Source organism: Anabrus simplex, chromosome 1, assembly GCF_040414725.1.
Source record: "Anabrus simplex isolate iqAnaSimp1 chromosome 1, ASM4041472v1, whole genome shotgun sequence".
Lineage (NCBI taxonomy): Eukaryota > Metazoa > Arthropoda > Insecta > Orthoptera > Tettigoniidae > Anabrus > Anabrus simplex.
In genome coordinates this window covers 1,441,902,776-1,441,929,953 of record NC_090265.1, presented here as the reverse complement: position 1 = coordinate 1,441,929,953, position 27,178 = coordinate 1,441,902,776, and the positions used below count along the sequence as shown (strand labels likewise).

Here is a 27,178-nt window from a genome sequence, read left to right as displayed (position 1 = left end):
TGTGAATAGTGTCCTTTTTCACGGGAAATGAGAAAAAGGAGATATTTTAAGGAAGAGGACAATTTCCAAACATGTTTTAGGTGTATGCTATCGATCAATTATTAGCAATTTAAATTTAAGAATTTCATTTTTAAGTCCGTATTGAACCAAGAATAATAGATAAGTAAAATTAAAAATCCACCTTTTCAATACTAATATTAAACTAAATAAGTTATAACATTTACTTGGAACTAGTTTTGATGCTGATGAGCAACATCTTCAGCCAAATATGAGAACAGGCAATCGTAAATAAACGTACCATAATTATATCAATGCACGTATAAACACTCCTAAATGTGCAGCTTTGAGCTCGTATCCGGGAGATAGTGGGTTCGAACCCCACTGTCGGCAGCCCTGAAGATGGTTTTCCGTGGTTTCCCAATTTTCACAGCAAGCATGGCCACTTCCTTCCCATTCCTAGGCCTTTCCTGTCCCACCATCACCATAAGACCTATCTGTGTCGGTACGACGTAAAGCAAATAGCAAATAAAAAAATCACACACTTAATATGGGACTTATGATTCCCCCAAAAGTATCTGGAGGAAACTTCAAATAATCACAATTTCAAAATCTTGAAGTCTTGATTAGAACAACAATTAACACAACATAATTCTTTTCACTCAAGTTAGAACGCAAATCTGGCAAACGAGGCAACCGTCTTCCTGTGGGGTTTAAAGAAACAAGGGGAACCACTGCCTTGTGGTGAAGAGGGATCCCAGCTCGGGTTGCTTTAGGCTAATAACTCGCACAACCTTAAATATAAACTATTAAAGAAACCGAAGTGAAACACAACCGGATGGATAATAAGTTGACGACTTTTGGCATGAAACGGAAAACGAGAATAGGTTTTTGGAATGTCAGAACCCTGAGAGAGAGCAGTAAATTGAAGCAGGTGGCTAAAGTGATGGAGGAATACAGGCTGGATATCCTTGGATTAAGTGAAGTACGGTGGGCAGTCTTCAGAGAAATACAGACTCTTAATAGGTGCACATTCCTGTATTCTGGGCAAATGGGGGAGGATGCAGAACATAGAGAAGGTGTAGGATTGCTCTTGAATGAAACAGTAACGAGGAGCCTCCTTGATTGCGAACCCATCTCAGAAAGACTGATGACAGCTCGATTCAAGACCCGGGTTCGCAGTGTGACTGTGATCCAGTTTTATGCTCCCATGGAAATGTCAGAGATTGAAAAAAAGGAAGAATTCTACTTCCAGCTAAATGAGACTATTAAGAAAGTGGGAAAGAGAGATATTATTATTGTGATGGGGGATTTAAATGCAAAGGTTGGTTCTAACAATGAGGGACTGGAACAAATTGTGGAAGTGCATGGAGTTGGTGACTGTAACAAAAATGGGGAGCTTTTCATTGATTTCTGTGCTAGCCATGATTTGGTAGTGGGTGGCACTTTATTCCCTCATAAACGATGCCATAAGATTACATGGGTGTTGCCAGATCAGGCTACAGAAAACCAGATAGACCACATCGCCATAAGTAGAAAGTTTAGAAGATCATTGACTGATGTAAGAAATAAAAGAGGGGCAGATATTGGAAGTGATCATCACCTGGTAGTTGCAGAGTTTAGAATGAAAATTGTGGCAAGTGGAAAGAAATTTGAAAGGCAAAACAAGAAATTTGATTCAGGGTAAATTGCAAGATGAAAGTAAAAGGAAAGAATTCCAGATAGAATTAAGAAACCGCTTTGAAGCTCTTGCTGTTGAACCAGAACTTATGATGAATGTTGAATTATCATGGAAGAAAGTCAAGGACATATATTTAGACGTTAGTGAGAAGGTGCTTGGATTTCACAATTTTCTCAAGAAGGAATGGATGTCTGATGATACTTGGAAAAAAATAGAGGCTAGAAAGCTAGTTAAGGCAAAGATTAATATGTGTAAAACAAGACAACAGAAAGCCTCAGCACAAAAGGAATATGTGGAAGCTGATAAGAGTGTGAAGAAAAGCGTAAGAAAAGATCATATACAGTGGGTAGATGAACAAGCACGAACGGCAGAAGAGGCATCAGCAAGGGGAAATGCTAAGGAATTGTATAGTATCACAAAGAAACTGTCAAGAAGAGGATTTATCAGGAATAAACCCGTTAAAAACAAGAGGGGTGCACTACTGACCACCCGGGAAGAACAGCTACAGAGATGGAAGGAACATTTCTCAGAGTTGCTCAATAGAGATATAGAACAGAATGGTAACCAACAAATGGAACCAGTAGATAGTGGCCCAAGAATAATTTTACATCCTCCAACCTGTTCAGAAATAGAGAAGGCCTTGAAACAGATAAGAACTGGAAAAGCACCCGGTATGGATAATATCATGCCAGAAATACTTAAAGCAGATATTGAGACCTCGGCAAAATTATTGCACCCCTGTTGGAAAGGATCTGGAATGAAGAAAAGCTACCAGCTGAATGGAAGGAAGGCCTGATTGTTAAGATACCAAAGAAAGGGGATATTACTAAGTGTGATAATTGGAGGGGAATTACATTGTTGTCGGTACCAAGTAAGGTGCTTTCAAGGATCATTTTAGAGTGGGTGAAGGATGTTGTGGAATTGCGCCTGAGAAGGGAACAGGCTGGTTTTCGTAAACACCGTAGCTGTGTCGATCTCATAAACACTCTGAGAATCATCTTGCAACAAAGTGCAGAATGGCAGAACACCCTCCACTTGACTTTCATTGATTTTGAGAAGGCCTTCAACTCCGTAAATAGAAGTTATGTGGCAAACACTTGAAGAATATGGTATAGCACAAAAGATTCTGAATATTATAAAGGATATGTATGAGGGTTATAAATGTCAGGTTCTGCATACTTGTGTTGGATAGTGTGCTCAGGAGAGTGTATCGAGGTCAGAAAAGGGGAATCCAGTGGGGCTTACAAGATAGGTTAGAAGACCGTGTTTCTGCAGATGACATCTGCCTACTGGCTCAACGGTTCAGAGATACGGAAGAGAAGATTAAGCAGTTGAAGGAGGAGGCAGAGGATGCTGGACTTAAAATAAATATTAATAAGACCAAGGAGATGAGGGTCAATTCCAAGATTGGTGATAAATTGTCTATAGATGATAAAGAGGTAGAACAAGTAGACTCCTTCATACATCTTGGGAGTATGGTTACTACGACTGGAGGAGCAGAAGAAGACATTAAGAGTCATATAAGGAAAGCGAATGGTGCTTTTGTTCAATTGGATCCTATATGGAGAAACAAGAACATTTCTAGAAAAACTAAGTTACGACTTTTTAACACAAATGTTAAGTCCGTTCTGCTTTACAGCTGTGAAACGTGGAAAGTTACCTAGAAGATGACTAAACAACTGCAAGTCTTCGTGAATCGCTGTCTAAGACGTATCATCAACAGAAGATGGCCGGATGTTATTTCAAATGAAGATCTATGGGAAGAAACTAACCAACAGCCAATTGAAATGCAGATAAGGAAGAGAAAATGGTGTTGGATAGGGCATACTTTAAGGAAGCCCGCTGGAGCCATTGAAAAGACAGCGCTCGACTGGAACTCCCAAGGCGCTAGAAAGCGCAGATGTCCGAAGAAGACCTGGAAAAAGACTATCAAAGAGGAATGTCTAACAGTGGGAAAAACTTGGAATGAAGTGAAGAGGTTAGCCAACAATAGGAACAGATGGAAGTGTTTCACGGAAGCCCTATGCTCCAGGAGGAGCAACAGGAAATAAGTCAAGTAATTCAGTCATCCATCCATTCATTCTTTGTCCTCACGTTTTGAATTGTAGTCAATGGATGTTTTGGGGCTTTTAATTTATCATTTAGGGGCCGATGACCTTCGATGTTAGGCCCCTTTAAACAACAAGCATCATCATCATCATCATCAATTTATCATTTCATTTAATCTCATTTCGTACCATTAGGGGCTGATGACCTCGATGTTAGGTCCCTTTAAACAACAAGCATCATCATCATCATCAATCTTATTCGTCTACTGATGTCATTCCATGCCATCTCTTCACTGACAGCTCGGAATGTACCGCTTATGATATGAGCCCAACTTAGCACACAGGGGCGAAGCGCTGGCAACCGGGAAGGAGTTAGCTGGAAAATTTATAATGTCCAATAACGGACCATTTATATTGGTATTACATACCGCTTAGTCAAGCAGTTCGTCTCCTTTATCCCAAGTCTTCCCAGCTCAAACTTTGCAACATTTTTGTAACGCTACTCTTTTACAAGTAGTCCATTTCATGACTGTATCGATGAGTATAATAAAGAAGTTAGTATAAATAACCACCTAATCGATGCTTTATTATTGCCTCAGGCAAAATTGAATATAAATTAGCACTTACAGGACATGTTTCGACCACTTAGTGGTCCTCTTCAGCTGTATAAAGAAAGAATTGAGAAGAAAAAATGTTAGGACAATAAGCACAAATAATAAAAGTTCTTTGGAGATTCCTTTGTTAAAAAAATGGAGGTCAGCATAACAGGACATCTTGACTCTCGTTCTTGTTTGGAAAAGATGTTTATTCTGCCCTGTCTAGAGGGTCTGTCTTTGAGCGCGACCTGATGAAGTAACGATGTGACACAGTCTGACAGTTCATGCAAAGCTCTGTAGAGAAGGGAAGTAGAGTTTTGTCATCATCTAAAATATCATGTGAGGGAGGAGGGAGATTGGGCTGTGCTTCTGCGATGTCATGTTTGATTATATCTCTTGTTCATCTTGCCTGTGTTATGTCTACCCATTCCAAGTATTTACTAATATTCTCGTATAAGATGTTTTTTTTCTCGTTTTCGTTAAGATTCTCTTCACCGTTTTCTAATTTATCAAGAACGATGTGGGTGTTTTTCAGGTTCATTAGATTTCCCGTATTTATCATACAGATAATTTGAAGGTCCTGTCTGATATGGGTGAATTTGTTGTTGGACTCTTTCATATGGGATCCCATGGCATGAAAGAGTCCAACCACAAATTCACCAATATCAGACAGGACCTTCAAATTATCTGTATGATAAATACAGGAAATCTAATGAATAACCTGGAAAACACCCACATCGTTCTTGATAAATTAGAAAACGGTAAAGAGAATCTTAACGAAAACGACGAGCAAAAAAACATCTTATACAAGAATATTAGTAAATACTTGGAATGGGTAGACATAAAACAGGCAAGATGAACAGGAGATATAATCAAACACGACATTGCAGAAGCACAGCCCAATCTCCCTCCTCCCTCATATGATATTTTAGATGACGACGAAACTCTACTTCCCTTCTCTCCAGAGCTTTGCATGAACTAACAGACTGTGTCACATCGTTACTTCACCAGGTCGCGCTCAAAGACAGACCCTCTAGACAGGGCAGAATAAACATCTTTTCCAAACAAGAACGAGTCATGATGTCCTGTTATGATGACCTCCATTTTTTAACAAAGGAATCTCCAAAGAACTTTTATTATTTGTGCTTATTGTCCTAACATTTTTTCTTCTCAATTCTTTCATTATACAGCTGAAGAGTACCACTAAGTGGTCGAAACATGTCCTGTAAGTGCTAATTTATATTCAATTTTGCAGGAGGCAATAATAAAGTATCGATTAGGTGGTTATTTATACTAACTTCTTGACGCTACTCTTTTGTCGGAAATTACCCAGAACAAATAGAGCTACTTTTCTTTGGATTTTTTCCAGTTCTTGAATCAAGTTATCCTGGTGAGGGTCCCATCCACTGGAACCATACTCTAGTTAAGTGTCTTACCAGAGACTTATATGCCCTCTCCTTTAAATCCTTAATACAATCTTTAAATACCCTCATAACCATGTACAGAGATCTGTACCCTATATTTACAATCATGTTTATGTGATCACCCTAATAAAGATCTTTCCTTATTATTTATTTATTTATTATTTACATAGTTTACGCCCACATTGGAGCACTTAAATCAAACCCAAAAACATTTACGTTAACAAAGAATTAACTGAAGATTTAGCTTGCATCATCTCCTTCCTTTCCCAAAAACCTCTTCATTCTGGCTGACCTGGCTGCCCTTTCTACATCAGATATGACATATTGTTTGTGTTGTACAGTATATTAACACCTAGATACTTACAATGATCCCCAAAAGGAACTTTCACCCTATCAACGCAGTAATTAAAACTGAGAGGACCTTTCCTATTTGTGAAACTCACAACCTGACTTTTAACCCTGTTTATCATCATACCATTGCCTACTGTCCATCTCACAACGTTATGAGGTCATTTTGCAGTTGCTCACAATCTTGTAACTTATTTATTACTCTGTACAGAATATAGTCGTCTGCAAAAAGCCTTATCTCTGATTCCACTTCTTTACACATATCACATATGTACAGTATATAAGAAAACATAAAGGTCCAATAATACTGCCTTGGGAAATTCACCTCTTAATTATTACAGGGACAAATAAAACTTCCCCTACTCGAATTCTCTGAGTCCTAGAAACATAGCCACCCATTCAGTCACTCTTTTGTCAAGTCCAATTGCACTCTTTTTTGCCAGTAGTCTCCCATGATCTACCCTATCAAATGTCTTAGATAGGTCAATCGCGATACAGTCTATTTGACCTCCTGAATCCAGGATATCTGCTAATCTTACTAGAATCCTACAAGTTGAGCTTCAGTGGAATAACCTTTCCTAAACCCAAACTGCCTTCTATCAAATTTGTGGCTGGGTGACTGTTTTGTAGTGTTTCAATTTGGTTGTTGTTGAGAGACACTTCTTATTATATATTATATGTATTCTTGGTAACATGCTGTGCTGTAACCATTTTATCTATTCTATTTTGCCATGCTGGTTTCTTGTTCAGGTTATATGTGATTTTTCCACCTAAATATTTAAATTTTTTCTACAATTTTTGTGTCTTGGTCCCCCAGCTTAATTTTGTTTGCAAGCAGAAGTTGACTTAGCATAATTTCTGTTTTTTCAAATTAAATTGAAATGAAAAATGAAAACCTACAACCTGTTTTCCGGTCATTGACCGGGTCAGGAATGTAATGAATGAAGCATATATAGGCTATTAGTATGATGGGGTCGCCACTCCCAAAGTAATTTATTAATGACTGATAGGTGCTATGAAATGAGAATGGAGAATGTTGCAGGAATGAAAGATGACTGGGAAAACCGGAGTACCCGGAGAAAAACCTGTCCCGCCTCCGCTTTGTCTAGTACAAATCTCACCTGGAGTGCCCGGAATTTGAACCACAGTATCCAGCGGTGAGAGGCCCACGCGCTGCCATCTGAGCCATGGTGACTCATTTCAAATGAAATTATCAAACCAGTATTTTGAGCTATTTCCTGTAAAGATTTTATTTGTTGTTTTGTTTCCTGAACATTATTGGCCAGAAGAACTAGATCAGCAGCATATCATAGACAGTTCAAATCTATGTTATCATTCTGGGTTCCAATTTTTATATTTTTGAGTTGTTCTAGTACCATTCCCTCTAGTGCACAGTTAAAAAGAAGAGGTGACAATGTCACCCTGTCTTAAAACAGTTGTTACCAAGAATGGCTCAGAAATTTCTCCTTTGAACTTAATTTTAGAAATTTTATTGGTTAGAATATGTTCAGTCAATTTGATTAGCTTGGGTGATGTCCGAAATGTCTTAAAATTTGTAATAATGATGGTCTGTGGATGGAGTTGTAAGCTTTTTTGAAATCTATAAATGTTATTGAAATGGGTTTGTTTTGTTTTCTGTAATATGCCATGACTAGCTTCAAAGTTGTTATTTGTTCAGAGCATTTTCTTCAAGGTCTGAAGCCTCCCTGGTATTCACCTAACTCTTGATCAAGTTGTTCTTAAATTCGGTTATATATTATCTTAGAGAAAATCTTATACGTGCAGTCAAGGATGGAAATACCTCTATAGTTGTCTGGATTACTTCATACACCTTTCTTATGAATTGGATTAATTATAGCTGTTGTCCATTGTTCTGGGAATTTTTCCGATATCCAAATTTTTGTCTGAGTTGGACTGCCGGCATATTTCCACATCTCTCCAAAAACCTGGTCTTCTCCACACGCTTTGTAGTTCATTTGTATGTTGCGCACAGAAAGCATGTGAAAGAACATCAAGGAGGATAAGAGAGAAAGAGACGGCATCGTGGAACGATAGAGTGAAAGATAAAGTAAAGGAAAAGAAGAAGACTTGGAAGGAATGGAAAACAAAAGAGATTGAAGATAGTAGAACGAGATACATGGAAGCAAAAAAATTTTTGCATAAAATTAGTTGCTGAAGAAAAGAAGAAAATTTTGGAAACAATCGCTTGTGAAGTAAGGGAAGATTTGAACTGGGAGGGAAAAAGTACTTTGTTTGGAATTATAAGAAACCGTAGGAATGAAGCGGTAAACAGTGTTCGTGAAGAATAATGAAACAATCAGTCAATACTGATCTGCATTTAGGGCAGTTGCCCAGGTGGCAGATTCCCTATCTGTTGTTTTCCTAGCCTTTTCTTAAATGATTTCAATGAGATTGGAAATTTATTGAACATCTCACTTGGTAAGTTATTCCACTCCCTAACTCCCCTTCCTATAAATGAATATTTGCCCCAATTTGTCCTCTTAATTCCAACTTACCGAGCTCGATAGCTGCAGTCGCTTAAGTGCGGCCAGTATCCAGTAATCGGGAGATAGTGGGTTCGAACCCTACTGTCGGCAGCCCTGAAGATGGTTTTCCGTGGTTTCCCATTTTCACACCAGGCAAATGCTGGGGCTGTACCCTAATTAAGGCCACGGCCGCTTCCTTCCCATTCCTAGGCCTTTCCTATCCCATCGTCGCCATAAGACATGTCTGTGTCAGTGCGACGTAAAGCAAATAGCAAAAAAAAAAAGAATTCCAACTTTATCGTCATATTGTGATCTTTCCTACTTTTAAAGATGCCACTCCAACTTATTTGTCTACTAATGTCATTTCACGCCATTTCTCCGCTGACAGCTCGGAACATACCACTTACAAACCATCACTCTCATTTTTGTTCCGTATTGAAAAGAGCGATCTCACTTCGTTTACAAAAGGAGTATATTTATTACCCCACCTATTCAATACAATACATACCACGTTATGTGGTTAAATAAACATAGAAATTCTAAATTTTAAGGGGACATGTTTCGCCCTTCTTTTATTGGACATCACCAGCCATATTTAATCTTATAAAAAACATTATTTAGAGGACATTGACATTTTTGCAACGCTACTCCTTTGTCAGCAATCACCCAGAACAAATCAAGCTGCTTTTCTTTGGATTTTTTCCTGTTCTTGAATCAAGTAATCTTGGTGAGGGTCCATACACTGGAACCATACTCCATTTGGGGTCTTACCAGAGACTTATATGCCCTCTCCTTTACATCCTTAATACAATCTTTAAATACCCTCATAACCATGTGCAGAGATCTGTACCCTTTATTTACAATCATGTTTATGTGATTACCCTAATGAAGATCTTTCCTTACATTAACACCTAGGTACTTACAGTGATCCCCAAAAGGAACTTTCACACCATCAACGCAGTAATTAAAACTGAGAGGACTTTTCCTATTTGTGAAACTCACAACATGACTTTTAATCCCGTTTATCAACGTACCATTGCCTACTGTCCATCTCACTGTTATGAGGTCATTTTGCAGTTGTTTACAATCTTGTAACTTATTTATTACTTTGTACAGAATAACATCATCCGCAAAATGCCTTACCACTGATTCCACTACTTTACTCATATCATTTATATATATAAGAAAAAGGTCCAATAATACTGCCTTGGGGAATTCCCCTCTTAATTATTACAGGGTCAGATAAAGTTTCACCTACTCTAATTCTCTGAGATCTATTTTCTAGAAATATAGCAACCCATTCAGTCACTTTGTTGTCTAGTCCAATTGCACTCATTTTGCCAGTAGTCTCCCATGATCTGCCCTATCAAATGCCTTAGTCAGGTCAATCGCGATACAGTCCATTTGACTTCCTGAATCCAAGATATCTGCTGTATCTTGCTGGAATCCTACAAGTTGAGCTTCAGTGGAATAACCTTTCCTAAAACCGAACTGCCTTCTATCGAACCAGTTATTAATTTTGCCATCATGTCTAATATAATCAGAAAGAATGCCTTCCCAAAACTTACATGCAACACTTGTCAAACTTACTGGCCTGTAATTTTCAGCTTTATGTCTATCACGTTTTCCTTTATACACAGGGGCTACTATAGCAACTCACTATTCATTTGGTATAGCTCCTTCAACCAGACAATAATCAAATAAGTACTTCTGATATGGTACTTTATCCCAACCCATTATCTTTAGTGTATCCCCAGAAATCTTATCAATTCCAGCTGCTTTTCTAGTTTTCAACTTTTGTATCTTATTGTAAATATCATTCTTATCATATGTAAATTTTAATACTTCTTTAGCATTAGTCACCTCCTCTATATGGACTTTACCCTTGTAACCAACAATCTTTACATACTGCTGACTGAATACTTCTGCCTTTTGAAGATCCTCACATACACACTCTCCTTGTTCATTAATTATTCCTGGAATGTCCTTGTTGGAACCTGTTTCTGCCTTAAAGTACCTATACATACCCTTCCATTTTTCACTAAAATTTGTATGACTGTCACTTATGCTTGCCATCCTGTTATCCTTAGCTGCCTTCTTTGCTAGATTCATTTTCCTAGTAAGTTCCTTTAATTTCTCCTTAGTTCCACAGCCATTTCTAAGTGTGTTTCACTGAGCTCGATATCTGCAGTCGCTTAAGTGCGGCCAGTATCCAGTATTTGGGAGATAGTAGGTTCGAACCCCACTGTCGGCAGCCCTGAAAATGGTTTTCCGTGGTTTCCCATTTTCACACCAGGCAAATGCTGGGGCTGTACCTTAATTAAGGCCACGGCCGCTTCCTTCCCACTCCTAGACCTTTCCTGTCCCATCGTCGCCATAAGACCTATCTGTGTCGGCGCGACGTAAAACAACTAGCAAAGAAAGAAAACTGTTTCTTTCCAATCTGCACCTCCTTCTTATTCTCTCTATTTCTCTATTATAATAAGGTGGGTCTTTACCATTCCTTACCACCTTTAAAGGTACAAACCTGTTTTTACATTCCTCAATAATTGCTTTAAACTCTTCCCAGAGTCTGTTTACATTCTTATTTACCATTTTCCACCGATCATATTTACTTTTTTTAAATGGCCTCATGCCTGCTTTATCAGCCATATGGTACTGCCTAATAGTCCTACTTTTAAAACCTTCCTTTCTATCACATTTATTTTTAACTACAACAAAAACAGCTTTGTGATCACTAATACCATCTATTACTTCGTATTGTCTATAGATCTCATCTGGTTTTATCAGCACCACGTCCAGGATATTTTTCCTTCTAGTTGGTTCCATCACTTTCCGAATCAGCTGTCCTTCCCATATTAGCTTATTTGCCATTTGTTGGTCATGCTTCCTGTCGTTCGCATTTCCTTCCCAATTGACATTTGGTAAATTCAGATCTCCTGCTACAATCACATTCCTTTCCATGTCGTTTCCCATATAGCTGATTATCTTATCAAATAATTCTGAATCCTTTTCAGCGCTACCCTTTCCCGGTCTGTACACTCCAAATATATCAAGTTGCCTGTTATCTTTAGAAATGAGCCTTACACCAAGAATTTAAAGTTTGTCATCTTTAACTTTTTCGTAGCTTACAAATACTTCTTTCACCAGAATGAATACTCCCCCTCCCACCATTCTATCCTATCTCTACGATATACACTCCAGTTCCGTGAGAAAATTTCTGCATCCATTATATCATTCCTCAGCCATGATTCAACTCCTATTACAATATCTAGTAAATATATATCACTGGGCGAGTTGGCCATGCGGTTAGGAGCTCGCAGCTGTGAGCTTGCATCCGGGAGATAGTGGGTTCGAATCCCGCTGTCAGCAGCCCTGAAAATGGTTTTCTGTTGTTTCCCATTTTCACACCAGGCAAATGCTGGGGCTGTACCTTAATTAAGGCCATGGCCGCTTCCTTCCCATTCCTAGGCCTTTCCTGTCCCATCGTCACCAGAAAACCTATGTGTCGGTGCGACGTAAAGCAACTAGCCAAAAAAATGTATATATAAAATTACTTAATTCTATGCCTTTCTTTACAATACTGAGGAGTACTGCTGAGAAAACCAGGAGAGATAATGAACATATGGAAAGAATATTTCAGTGAACTGCTGAACGTGAGAAACCAGACATGTGGAGAAAGTATAAAGGTATCCAGGCAGCAGGAATAAAAAAGTAACAGAGAAGGAATCTTAAATAATAATGATAGAGGTGGAATGGGCAGTTAAGAAAGTTGAAAATGAGAAAAGTTGTGGGAACAGATGAAGTAGCCATAGAAATGAACAAGGCTGCAACCAGCTGGACTCCACTGGACTTATAGAATTCTCAATATTGTATAGAGAGAGAAAAAAGTGGGAAAAGGGATTTATAATACCAGTATTCAAAAAAGGAGATAGTTAAATGTGCGATAAGTACCAAGGAATCGTATCATCTCCCATATTGCCCGGATAATTGAAAGGATATTAGAAGGAAGAATTAGAGAAGTTAGTTACAAGAAGAACAATTTGGATTCAGAAGTGGAAGGTCAACAGTAGAACCCATTTTCATTCTGACTCAGATCTTGGAAAAGAGCTGAGAATGTTGGAAGGATATAGTAATGACTTTTATGGACTTAGAAAAACTATATGACAGCATCCCCAGAGCAAGAGTTTGGGAAAGTCTAATACACAGGGTCATTAGAAATTAACTAATAACAATGATAAAAGCAATATATAACTGTTAGAGCTGTGTGAAGACATCAGTGGGTAGAACATATAGTAGTAGTGTGGAATTGACAATGGGCAAAACAAAGGAGTGTGTTGTCACCTTTGCTGTTTATAATGGTGGTAGATGACATTGTAAAGGCATCATCGGAGGATTATAAGATGGGGGAAATAATGAATGTAATGATGTTTATGGATGATGTGATCTGGAAAGAAGATGAGGAGGTACAACTACAGCTGAATATACTGGATAGAAGGATTGAACAAGGGGATTAAGGATCAACGTGGAGAAGAGCAAGACAGTGGTGGTGAGTAGAGGAAGTAAAAAAGGAAAAGGAGCTATCAGAATTGGAGACAAGGAACTGGAAATAGAACACTTTAAATACTTGGGAGGTGAACTATGAGAAAATGGAAGACTGGATGTGGATATTATTAGAATTCAACTGTGAAGTGCCTTTTACCACAAGGTATGGAAATGAATTTGGAATAAAGATGTACCAGTGAAGACTAAAGAAGTAATGTATTAATTACCTATAATGACATATGCAGCAGAAACCTGGACAATGACTTGGAGACATGAGAGTAAAGTAGAGGAGTATGGTACTGAAGACGAGGTGGATTAGAGTGAGAAATGAAGACAGACAAAAAGAGCTAGATGTGCAAAAACTAAACAACAAATTGGAACAGAGCAGATTGAGGTGGTTTGGACATGTCAAACAGATGAAGAAAGATAGACAGTCAAGACAAGCGCTGGAAAGACAGATGACAAGGAAGAGAGGATGAGGGAGACCAAAATGGATGAATTCGTGAAGAATAGCATAGGACAGTGGAACCTGGACTGGAACACGTTATTGTTGTTTATGTTTTAACTTTATTATCACACTATAGTAAGCGTTCATTGACCGGGCGAGTTGGCCGTGCGCGTAGAGGCGCGCGGCTGTGAGCTTGCATCCGGGAGATAGTAGGTTCGAATCCCACTATCGGCAGCCCTGAAAATGTTTTTCCGTGGTTTCCCATTTTCACACCAGGCAAATGCTGGGGCTGTACCTTAATTAAGGCCATGGCCGCTTCCTTCCAACTCCTTGTCCTTTCCTATCCCATCGTCGCCATAAGACCTATCTGTGTCGGTGCGACGTAAAGCCCCTAGCAAAAAAAAAAGCGTTCATTGCCACGAGGATATTTCCTCATTATGATGTATTTGTTAATAATAATAATAATAATAATAATAATAATAATAATAATAATGAGACAGGACAAAGTGGAGAGGAATCATGTTTGCCCCAACCTGGTCTCAGCTGGAAAATGGGAAGTGATGATGTAATGATCACCGTAATATGGAATTCTTTACGTTGGTATTTCTTGATGGACACAAAATTTTTGCACCTGTCTCTTGGTACAGCCCAGAGCAAGATATAGCTTTCAAGGAAGTCCCATTTTCATTTATAGCTGTAACAGTATGGAAGCTGTTGAGATGTGGATGGTCTGAGTAATGACATTCGGAGCAAGACTTGTATCGGTTGGGTCATTCGGCCTAGTGAGGAAAGTAGTGGCAAGCTACATCACTTCTCATCTTGCCTAGTGTGCCTCAATGGTGCTACCATTGTTTTTTGCAGTTTCCTATAGAGAATTTCAATGGAGGATAAGCTCAAGGACTTACAAGAAACGTGTACAACATTCAGAGAAGCAGCTATAGAAGAACGAAGAGTGCAAGGTTATGCTTTCACCAAGAAGGAACCTAGACCCTCCCTGGGGAAAAAAGTGTACATGTGTCAATAATGTAACAGTACGTTTTCGCGAATTGTTGATCTCGAAAAACACAATTGCATCCACTCGGGAGTGAGACTACACATGTGTACAATATGCAGTAATACGTTTTCATGAAACAAACTAGGAATTAACCAATATTATAATGCTCTTCAGGACCTGCTTACCTGATGAGTTAAACTAAACACTGTTCCTGCATTGCAGGAGACCATAGCTCTTAGGGGATTCACATGGCTAATTTATTTATTTATTTATTTATTTATAATCATATAACCTCTGGTGGTGCTATTTGAGGATCCAACCACCCTCTAGACTGATGACCTAACTGATAGACACCAGTTTTATATCCAGATCACTTTTTTATTTTGGCTTATGTTGCAGGTGATGTTGATGAATCCTGAATGGAGTGAGTCTCAAGAAAGTCGTGTAGCCCTTCAAGAACCAGCTGCATGTGCTTCAATTTTTGGTGACTTTCTACGGTATTTCTACACTGGTCGGATCCACATAAATCATCTTACTGTGATGCCAGTTCTCCTGTTGGCTGATAAATACAATGTAAAGGTGAGTCTTAACTCCAGCATTTACAACTTTTTTAATCATTAACCAGAGTGTGCCCAGATGATTTATTTTATGATTTCCTGATTTCTTTTGTCTGGCATTTACAGGAAATGACTACAGTAACACTATTGCTGATGATGTAACATACACACCATCAGTCATATTCTGCACATACACATACGCACGTGCGTATTGCCCCCGTTTTGCCGGGCAGCTCAGCCGGTAAGCAAAAGTTCCCAGAGGCGGAACGTTCGCTTACAGGCGACGCTAAATTATAGGGGTCAGGGACAATCTAAGGACTGACGACAAATGAAAACACTAAAAGAAATGGGTTTTAACATTTATTAAATAAAATATTAGCACTTTCCATATTCAATAAATATTTTCCAAAATCTTGAAATAAATTATTTATCTCTTCCCTGCTGGAATGCACCCGCAGTTCTCCATTAAATTTCATTCTGTAAAAATACGAAATTAAGTCTTAATAAATCGTCCTAAGAAATTAAATAAATTATTATTTGAGAAAATCCTATCTCAAAATATCAAAATTCTGAACTATATCTTTATTTTTGAATTATAATTTAAATTGACAATACTCTGCGATTCATTTAACCGTGAGTCAAAATTCTACCTCACACGAAAAATCCAATAACTCATTTCTGTTAATTAAATATTATCTCAATTAATTATTTAAGCTTCAAATTATATAATAAAATTATTTTGGAATTCAATATCCAACTCATTTAATTCTTATTTTTATGTCAATTGTCCTAGTGTTGTGCACAACTCACAATAAAGGCTTAAAATTCTCGCATTGTAGCGTTAAATATTTTACATTTTGTGAGCTTAGTTCATTGACGCGATCCTTGCTTAAGTATTTTCCCTCGAAGCAAAGATCCTAATCTATCTTATTCCGTCATAAAATCACTTAAAGATTCATAATTGAGCCAAATATGCTCGCCACAAAACAACAAAATAATCGAAACTTTACGCGCTCAGCGTACACATAACATGACGAAATATAACCATGGAAATCACAATTACAAGTAAAATCAGTCATTCATCCATCTCACATTCAAGCTTTGGTCCACGGTAATATTATTAAATGGATTTATCGAATCCTATCTCTTGATTTTTAGTTTTGAATTTTATTTGAAATATGAGAGCTTCTCTCGATGACAATATCAGACAAGGGCTACCATTACGCTCGTCTGACGTGTGATTGTGACAGGATTATCACTTTTCCAATGAAATAAATTCCACAACGATGTTCCAGGATAATTTTACAGTAGAAATCGTCACTAAAAACTCCATAGAACTGCCTACAGTCACAGATAAATAAACATTCGCGCATACGGTCTATGAGTCACGACTATGTTATTTTTAATCCCTTATTATCACAAATTATTGATCAACATGTGCTGCATAAGAAGAAATTATGTTCAAAGACATACTCTCTTCCTTAACTGACTCATGTAATGGACACACAAATAAAATCCTATCTTAAGATCCATTTACAAGTCTCAAAAATACCAATAACAGTAAATGCAAAATTTGTGGACATCCAAGCCACGACCAATATTCCAGGCCAACATCTACTTCAATATAGCACACATTAATCACTTATAAGCACAGTAATAATTACACTCATGACCTTTAAACATTCTATTAGACCGTAATAATGTCAATTATTATTATTATTATTATTATTATTATTATTATTATTATTATTATTATTATTATTATTATTATACGCGCGTGGTCGCGTCATCGCAGGCTATGGTTTAATGAAATCATAGATGACTCTATTCTATCTCGAATCTATGGTAAACCACAAAACATCAAGGAAAAATCCTAAGATTCACAGAACACGTCGATATTCTGTCCCAAATAATTCAAAAAAAAATTATTCCACCATTATTTTCTAAATCAATAACTATTATCGTGTGGGTCAAATATTTTTAACACTTTCCTAGACTTATCATGGGACAGTGAGAACATGTCACGAAGCACTCACTCACATAGAACAAATTATAGGTCCCAATTACACTCTCACACACATCAAATCTACCAACACCAGTGAAAGAAGAGTGAAATTCCTAACTACAAAGACTATTAGAAATTATTTCAAATATTCAAGCAAGGACTACGTCTACATAATGATTACAACAGAAAATAGAGAAAAGTATAATTTAAAATCTTAGCTGTAGTAGACTTGGCTTCTGGACTCGGTTGATGATCAGTGAATATTTAACCAAACTCCATCTCCGATGTTATTCTCTCCCGGGCTGAATTATGCCTCACATTTTAATGATACATGGCTGCAGCAGGCGAGGACTTAGGACAATTACAAACTCCGTCGTAATGCTGAAGTTCCATTCTTCCGAAATATTTCAGGATTGCTGGGGATCTTGCGTCTTCTGGTGAAAGCTGAAACTAAAAGATCTGTCTTAGAAAAAGTACTCAACACACACTCGATTCTTCAAGATGGCACAGTTTTTACCTACTTTAAAATTTTTCTTCAGATTTATAAAGTTAAAGAAATCTGAACTGCGGCGTTTCCGATATTTCTATGTCGTAAAATTTCCTCAGAAGCAGAAAATTTATCGTCTTTCCATCAAATAAATGCTGGAAATGTTCCACGTCGGATACGTCGTTTCCAATAGCACACGTGCTCGAACAATTCTTCCCGTAGACAGCTGAGCAACTGAGCAGAACAGAATGCAAATGAGCACTGAGCGAATGCAAATGAGCAAAGAGAAAGATTTCCCCAAGTACATGGGTATTTATTTCTTCAAGACGTAGGTGTGTTTGTTAATTAGTTTTTATTGGCTGAGATTTTGCGATCAGGCTAACCTTGCGGTCCAATTGGTTAAATATCATGACGTCGAAATCTCAAAGTATTGATCGCTTTTAATCTGGTCGGGTTCCTGTCCACGTGCCACCCCTCTGATGTCTACAACAAGGCACAAAAAAAAAAAAAACCAGACTCGCACACACGGCACGGGGAAAACCTGTTTTCCTGCTGGCTAGCAGATAGTGCAGAGTTGAACTCACCTTCCTGGACGACAATTTTATGCATGGTTCCACCCAAGTAATAAAATATTCTTCCCATACAAAAAATAACCAATTTTCAAGGGTGCAGTATGTGTATCCGGGGGATTGGTGAACAAAAACAGGAAGTTCACATGTTATGCTTATGCAACAGTATTACATTGTTTTTTCTTCCTACTGCCCGATTCATTTCTTGTTAAGACAGAGTATTTACAATGCACTATGTCTTCTGGTATGGTGTATAACAATTTTTTATGGTTTGATTTATGTCACACCAACATAGATAGATCTTATGGTGACGATGGGGTAGGAAAGGGCTTGAAGTAGGAAGAAGCAGCCATGGCCTTAATGAAGGTACAGCCCCAGCATTTGCCTTGTGTGAAAATGGGAAACCAGGGAAAACCATCTTCAGGGCTGCCAACAGTAGATCTCCTGTTTGCAAGCACACCGCTGTGCGACCCTAACCGCACGACCAACTTGCGCAGTTTATAACAAATTTATTTTGATTGACCTGTCATAGGCTCATCTCTGACTCTGACAATGTGAAAGTGACTGAGGTACAAGCCATGCTAAGAGCACCATTCCTTGTACAGCCAGTCACAGTGACGTATGGTGAGAAAGGTTGCTCATAGGGTTGGTTGGGGTTGCATTTGAGGGTCTTATTCATAGTCATCCCCTAACATTCCCCATACTAAGCTCCCCATACTAAGTTATATCCTCTTTTTCCCCTAGCATTCCCTTAAAGCTTATCATAGTTAGTGATTTCTTGAGTTCCCCTAGTTCGCACCCTGCACAACATTGCATATGACAGCATGTTTCCAGAGAATGCTATTCTCGTCCGCTGTTTAAAAGTTAACGTAAATATTGTTCAAGTAGAAATGTTTTATAAATTAATGGCAAAAATGGTAGTGAGCTGCTATGGAGAGTGTTATTCCTCCGTGCAATGTAGTACTGATATTTATTAACTCGAATCTGAAGCCTTATGAGGGGAAATAGTTAAAAGTAGATCATAATTAAACAACTCAATAATTACTGCAGGAAGACAGTTGCATTAGTTCTCCCTAGTCATCGTAACATCTACCATTACCTTGTGGAAATTTCCTGGCCGGAGCGAGCTGGCATAACCGTGCAGTTATCTTCTCATCTTATCTGTGTGATTCATTTCCTGTGTTTTGTGCAGTTAGACAGCTACTCAGTATGATGAACTTACAAGAAAAAGGATCTATCTTTCTTCAGATAATTGTCGATGATTGATATAAATAGGTTTGCTGTAGCATTCAAATTCGGCATTTTAGGCCTTAATTTTAGTTACAACATATATTGTAATAAGATAAACTGAATCTGTACACAATCTAAACTAAATCCCAGCAGAAATTAGAGACATTGGCAATCCTAGCTGTGGAAAAGAAAATGGTTAATGTGGGTTTTAAAACCATTGAAAGTGGATCTCATAAATATAACAAAACTTATATTATGTTCTAAACTACATACATACATACATACATACATACATACATACATACATACATACATCATTATAGACTGTTATGCCTTTCAGTGTTCAGTCTACAAGCCTCTGTGAATTTACTAAGCGTCCCACAATCCTCTGTTTGCAACTAGTGCTGTGGCCTCATTTATTGCTATACCTCTTATCTTTAAATCGTTAGAAACGAGTCTAACCATCATCGTCTTGGTCTCCCTCTAATTCTCTTACCCTCCATAAGAGTGCATTATTCTTCTACGTAACTTATCCTCCTCTATTCGCCTCACATGACCCCACCACCAAAGCTGGTTTGTGCACACAGCTTCATCCATTGAGTTCATTCCTAACTTAGCCTTTGTATCCTCATTCCGAATATCCTCCTGCCATTGTTCCCACCTGTTTGTACCAGCAATCATCCTCGCTACCTTCATGTCCATTACTTCTAACTTATGTGCAAGTTATTCTGAGTCAACCCAGCTTTTGCTCCCATAAAGGACAGTTGGTCTGAAAACAGACCAATGTAAAGATAGTTTCGTCTGGGAGCTGACTTCCTTCTTACAGAATATTGATTGCAACTGCGAGCTCACTGCATTAGCTTTATGACACCTTGATTCAATCTCACTATATTACCATCCTGGGAGAACACACAACTTAAATACTTGAAACTATCGACCTGTTCTAGCTTTATATCACCAATCTGATATTCAATTCTGTTGAATTTCTTACCTACTGACATCAATTTAGTCTCTTTGCCCCTATTTTCAAGTTCCAAGATATTAGACTGCAGGCTTTTGGCACAATTTGCCAATAAAACCAAGTCGTTAGCATAGGGCAGACTGCTTACTACATTTCCACCTAACTGAATCCCTCCCTGCCATTTTATACTTTTCAGCAGATGATCCATGTAAACTACGAATAGCAAAGGTGAAAGATTACAGCCTTGTCTAACCCCTGTAAGTACCCTGAACCAAGAACTCATTCTGCCATCAATTCTCACTGAAGCCCAATGGTCAACATAAATGCCTTTGAATGATTTTAATAATCTACCTTTAATTCCATAGTCCCTCTGTATAGTGAACATCTTTTCCCTCGGAATCCTGTCATATGCTTTCTATAGATCTACGAAACATAAACACAACTGCCTATTCCTATTGTAGAATTTTTCAATTACCTGGCGCATACTGAAAATCTGATCCCAAGAGCCTCTCTGTGGTCTGAAACCACACTGGTTTTCATCAACTTCCTCTCAACGACTGATCGCACCCTCCCTTCCAAGATGCCAATGAATAATTTGCCTGGTATACTAATCAATGAGACACCTCGATAGTTGTCGCAATCCTTCCTGTTCCCTTGCTTATAGATAGGTACAATTACTGCTTTTGTCCAATCTGAAGGTACCCTACCAACACTCCATGCTAATGTTACTATTCTATGAAGCCATTTCATCCCTGCCTTCCCACTATACTTCACCATTTCAGGTCTAATTTCATCTATTCCTGCTGCTTTATGACATTGGAGTTTATTTACCATCCTTTCCACTTCCTCAAGCGTAATTTCACCAACATCATTTTTCTCCTCCCCATGAGCTTGGCTGTTCGCAACACCACCATGATGATTTCCTTTTACATTGAGAAGATGTTCAAAATATTCCCCCCACCTCTCCAGTGATTCCCGGGGATCTATTATGAGTTCACCTGAATTACTCAAAACACTGTTCGTTTTCTTTTTCCCTCCCTTCCTAAGATTCTTTATTACTGTCCAAAAAGGTTTCCCTGCTGCTTGACCTAGCCTTTCCAGGTTATTACCAAAATCTTCCCATGACTTCCTTTTGGATTCTACAACTATTTGTTTCGCTCTGTTTCTTTCATCTACGTACAGATCCCTGTCTGCCTCGGTCCTTATTTGGAGCCATTTCTGATAAGCCTTTTTTACATTTACAGCTGCTCTCAATCATTCCACCAAGATGTTAACTTTTTCCCATCTTTACACACAGTTGTTCTTACGCATTCCCTTGCTTTTTCTACAACAGTATCCCTGTATGCCACCCATTCTTTGTATATCTTGCACCTGCGTACTGTCCACTGTGTTTGGAAGTTCTTACTAATCATATCCATGTACTTATGTCTAATTTTCTCGTGCTGGAGATTTTCTACTTATTCATTTGCAGACAGATTCCACTTTCTCTATCCTAGGCCTAGAAATACTTTGTTCACTAGAGATCAGATAGTGGTCTGTACCATCGAAAAATTCCCAGTAAACCCATACATTCCTAACACAGAGGTTCCAACTATTACGGATTGTCCGTAATGATTACGGATATGACTTCACGATTACGGTCGAAGGGGAAATTATTACGGAAAGGCAACATTGTCACAGTAAAAATAAATTTCTACGAAAAAAAAAGGCAAGAAGTTAAAAAATGTTCAATCCCTTAGAGCATTACTGGTCAACCCTCCTCGTTTCAATGTTTTTAAGTTGGCAACCGGACGTATTTGGTTGTTATTTTGGTCGTCACTTCCTTTAGTTTCCCGCAAGCGTTGTGAAATTACGGCCAGCTTCTTAGATAGACGCTACTCGCTTAGCTAGAATGATGCGTAAGTCGGCTGTGAAGTAGGCTCTACTTGCTCCCTGCTCTGCTGTTCTCCAATGTGCACATTCGGCTCTCTCTCTTGTGTGAGTAGAATGAGTGGTATATTTCTCGCATTTCAATTCTAATTATTCTAGTCGTTGATTCGCAAAGAAGTGATTGGTTTTGTAAAATGAAGCTGAATAATTGTCATATTGCACCTTCTTCTAAGAAGACAGCAGTGTTACGGAAATATCGAGACGTCTACACAAAGGAATGGCCATGCCTACTTGCTTCACGTGTTAGTGAAAACCATCCCTGCAGTATGTGTGGGTGTGATTTCTCTGTGGCTCACGGTGGACAGGGTGATTGCAGAAGACGCATAGAATCAAAGAAACATCACACATACAGAGAATCAAAATTATGAAACCAGTCTGCATCATCTTTCTTTGTAAAAAGCAATGAAATTGTGGTGACAAATGCCGAATTGCTATTCTCATCATTTCCTTAGGAGCATAATATTCCGTTATCAGTTTCAGACCACTCTGGAAATTTTAGATAAATGTTCCCCGACTCTAAAATATCTGAGAAATATGGTTGTGCAGGAACTAAAACCTTGCTTTAGTTCAATACACGGCATCTGAGGCAAAAAAGGCAATAAGTGAACTTGCAAAATAATGCCTTTTTCTTTTTAGTACAGATTCAAATGCAGTTAAACTTTATCCTATAGTTGTCTCTTTCTTTAATGCTCAGAGAGGCCAAATATCAACTCTTCTATTGTCGTTGTTAGAGAGTACCGACAATACAGGTGAGGGAATTTTCTCTGTTATTAATAGTGAATTGTCTTCTTTAGCCATTCCGTGGGAAAATTGCATTTTTTTTTTCATCTGACAATTCGTACACAATGATAGGGGCAAATAAAGGTGTTGCCAAATTTGTGAAAGACAGGCATTCTTCTGTTTATGTCCCGGGTTGTTCATGTCATCTCATACACATCTGTGCATAAAACGCAGCAGTCCCGTTACCAGTCAGTGTTGAACTTTTTGGTTCAGTTTTATATTACTACATCTTGATAACAGTTCTAAAAGGCAAAACATGTTGAAAGTATATCAGGCTGTATGTGGCACAGTGGGTCACAAAATTTTGAAATATGTCAGTATCTATTGGCTCTCGCTTCTTCAGTCTATTAATAGAGTTCTTGAGCAGTGGGAAGCTTTGACACTCATGTTCTGTAGTGAGCTCCACCATAAAAATGTGAGCTCCAAGCAGTTTGACCGGGCGAGTTGGCTGTGCATGTAGAGGCGCGCGGCTGTGAGCTTGCATCCGGGAGATAGTAGGTTCGAATCCCACTATCGGCAGCCCTGAAAATGGTTTTCCGTGGTTTCCCATTTTCACACCAGGCAAATGCTGGGGCTGTACCTTAATTAAGGCCACGGCCGCTTCCTTCCAACTCCTAGGCCTTTCGTATCCCATCGTCGCCATAAGACCTATCTGTGTTGGTGCGACGTAAAGCCCCTAGCAAAAAAAAAAAAAGCAGTTTGAAACTGTAAAATCTGTCATACAAGACCCACACACAAAACTGTTTTGCTACTTTCTTCAGAGTACACTTCCTGTCTTTAACTCGAATTTATTTCTGCAACAAGATGCTCCAGCCATACATCTTCTTAGGAAGAAACTTACTGGTCTTTTTAACTGACGTATTGGTCAGATTTGTTCAGCCATGTTCTATTCAGTCAGAATCTACCTCCCTTTTGAGTGTTGAATTCAAGAGGAGGAAATACCAGAAAGCCAATGAGGACTTGGTAATTGGAGCAAAAGCCAGGGCATACTTAAAAGATAATGACTGTGATGAAGATATGTTTTATAATTCTGTAAGAGTTTTATATGGCAATATTATTTTAGTTATGTGGCAGGTATAACTGACAATGGGGCGCATTCATAGGAAGTACAATTCCAATTTTCACCACAGACCGGGAGCTCAAATCCCTGTTTCGACCAGTCAAAGAAAAACCACGTCTATGAAGCTCTGTGTGGTTGTGGTCGCTCATATATTGGCATGACAAAACGTCTTGTTAGCACCAGAGTGAAAGAACACATCAGGTCAGTCAAGAAAGTTACTCTTTCATCCTCCACAGAAAATGCTATAAGTAGAGCCCTGCACAGATATACAAAATAGTATCCGCATCCGCTTCGCATTCGCACTTCCTTCATCTGCACTCCCTTCACCCGCACCCGTATCTGCATCCGCGAATGCTTATCCGCGGATATCGCAAATATTTAGCTACAATATATTACACCCAAGGTATTGAAAAGGATAGATCTGTTAACACAATACGATAGACCTGACACCAGAACCCCTACAGTCACAGGTTTGAGGGATTTTCTCTTGCAACAGCTACCGACAGATCGACCCTTGTTCCTTCATCCATTAATTGCGGGCAGGAACAGGTTACGCTTAGGTCGGATTTCCGGCTTTATGGTCTCAGGACTATATATCACCATTATCCCATACCACTGTGAAGGGTCGCCTAACCGCAAACAAAAATAAGAGTGATCCTGAGTGAAAATAAACATCATTATTTAAAAATGATCAGCAAAATTTTCCACACTGCCATTCCGTTTGCATCCGTCCAGACACAAACTTCATCCGCGGATATCTGCATCCGTGCAGGGCTCTGGCTATAAGCCAGTCTGCCATAGCAGAACACTTCTACAATACAGACCATCAAATCCTCTTTGACTAGGTGAGGGTCATCGCACCTGTAATCAACTTCTATGCTCGACTTGTAAGGAAGCCATAGGGATAGAGCTGCACCCATATAATTTCAACAGGGAAGACTGCTTCAAATTATCAAATATATGGCGACCTGTTCTCCATAAATACATGCATAACACCACCATAGCACAGCGTGATGCACTCCAGAAACTGTCGACATAGGGCGGTGCAGTAACTTAAGTCCCAACAACCTCAGCACAGTGCACTGGTACCTGAGTCCAGTTAGTGGGGAGGCCGTGGATAGTATGGCTGTGATTTTCACGTTACTTCAAGAATTTCTATGATCACTGTCAGAAGCAGAACTTCACATGCCCTGATGAAGGCCAATGCAATTTGGCAGAGATGTCGGCTTTGTTTTAATAATAAATAGGGTTTGTTTTAGTAATAAATAAGTGGCTTTAATCTAGTTAATTATATTTATTTTGTAGTAGTTATTGGTAAACTATGGAGGTATTGTAAAGAAATGAATGGAATTAAGTAATTTGATAGATGTATGTTTACCAGATATTGTAATAGGAATTGAACCACGACTGAGAAGTGCTATTATGGGTGGAAATTGTCTCACAGAACTGGAGGCTTTATTGTAGAGACAGGTTATGAATGTTGGGAGGGGAAGTATTTGTACTAGTGAAACAAGAATTTGTAAGCTATGGAAAGGATGAGGAACATGAAATTCTAGGTGTAAGACTTATCTGTAAAGATATTAGGCAACTTGATGTTTTTTGGGTGTACAGATGTGGCAAGGCTGACACTGATGCAGAATTATTTGATAAGATAATCAGCTATTTGTTGAACGATACAGAAAGGAACATTATTGTAACAAGTGTTCTAAACTTTCCAAATGTAAACTGGGAAGGGAATGCAAATGACAAAAAGCATGACCAACAAATGGAGAATATGTTAATATTGGAAGGACAGCTGAATCAGACAGTGATTGAACCATATAGAAGGAAAAATATTCTAGACATGGTGCTGATAAACCCAGATGAGCTCTATAGAGAAACTGAAGTGATAGACGGTATAAGTGATCATGATGCTGTTTTTGTCATACTTAAAAATAAATGTGATAGAGAGGAATGTTGTTAAATGTAGGACTGTTAGGTAGTACCATATGGTTGTTAAGAGAGGCTTGAGGAAATTAAAAAATATATTTATGATCAATGAAAACTGTAAACAGCTTATGGGAGTGTGAAAACAGATCTGTACCTTTAAAAGTGGTAAGGAATAGTAGGGACCCATTATATTAAAACAAATAAAGAGATTAACAAGGATGTGCAGATTAGAAAGAAATAGAGTTAGGAATGCTTGCATGAGTAAGAAGAGGGGTTGTAGTAAGGATGTAAAGGAGAGGGCATATAAGTCTCTGGTAAGACCCTAACTACCGAGCTCGATAGCTGTAGTTGCTTAAGTGCGGCTAGTAACCAGTAATCGGGAGATAGTGGGTTCGAACCCCACTGTCGGCAGCCTTGAAGATGGTTTTTCCATGGTTTCCCACTTTCACACCAGGCAAATGCTGGGGCTGTACCTTAATTAAGGCCACGGCCGCTTCATTCCAATTCCTAGACCCTTCCTGTCCCATCATCGCCATAAGACCTATCTGTGTTGGTGCGACATAAAGCAAATGGCAAAAAACGACCCCAACTAGAGTATGGTTCCCTCACCAGGATTACTTGATTCAAGAACCGGAAAAAAATCCAAAGAAAAGCAGCTTGATTTGTTCTGGGTGATTTCCGACAAAAGAGTAGCAATACAGAAATGTTGCAAAGTTTGGGCTGGGAAGAATTGGGAGAAAGGAGATGAGCTGCTCGAGTAAGTGGTATGTTATTTTTATATGTGTAAAATTTTATTGTGTGTTATTTTCCACCTATTCAGTACAATCAATCATAAGATTAATGTTCTTTCCTTATTAAACTATGAACATGGGACATGTTTCCCCCATTTTAAAGGGCATCTTCACCTCAATACCAAAACCGGTACGTGTTTAGCCATGACATAATCTATAAGTTCTTATAATTCAAAACATTAACATGATGTATAGTCATTTCAGGGATTAGACATGAGAATCATTAATGTGCTAAAGGCCTAATGCCGTGGTCAAGAGTAAAAAGTGATTAATTAACTTATGGTACAATAGACATTGGTAAAATTGAAGCGAG

General features: G+C 38.5%; 1 protein-coding gene across 3 annotated transcripts in view; it reads left to right on the top strand.

The window, feature by feature from the left end:
* The window catches only part of Tango10 (transport and golgi organization 10), a 216,382-nt gene that overhangs the window by 45,956 nt on the left and 143,248 nt on the right, over positions 1-27,178 (top strand). For all 3 annotated transcript variants that reach the window (XM_067137913.2, XM_067137911.2, XM_067137912.2), the window contains exon 4: positions 14,967-15,146. In XM_067137913.2, the coding sequence (XP_066994014.1) occupies positions 14,967-15,146 (180 nt within the window). The remainder of the gene's footprint in view (positions 1-14,966; positions 15,147-27,178) is intronic.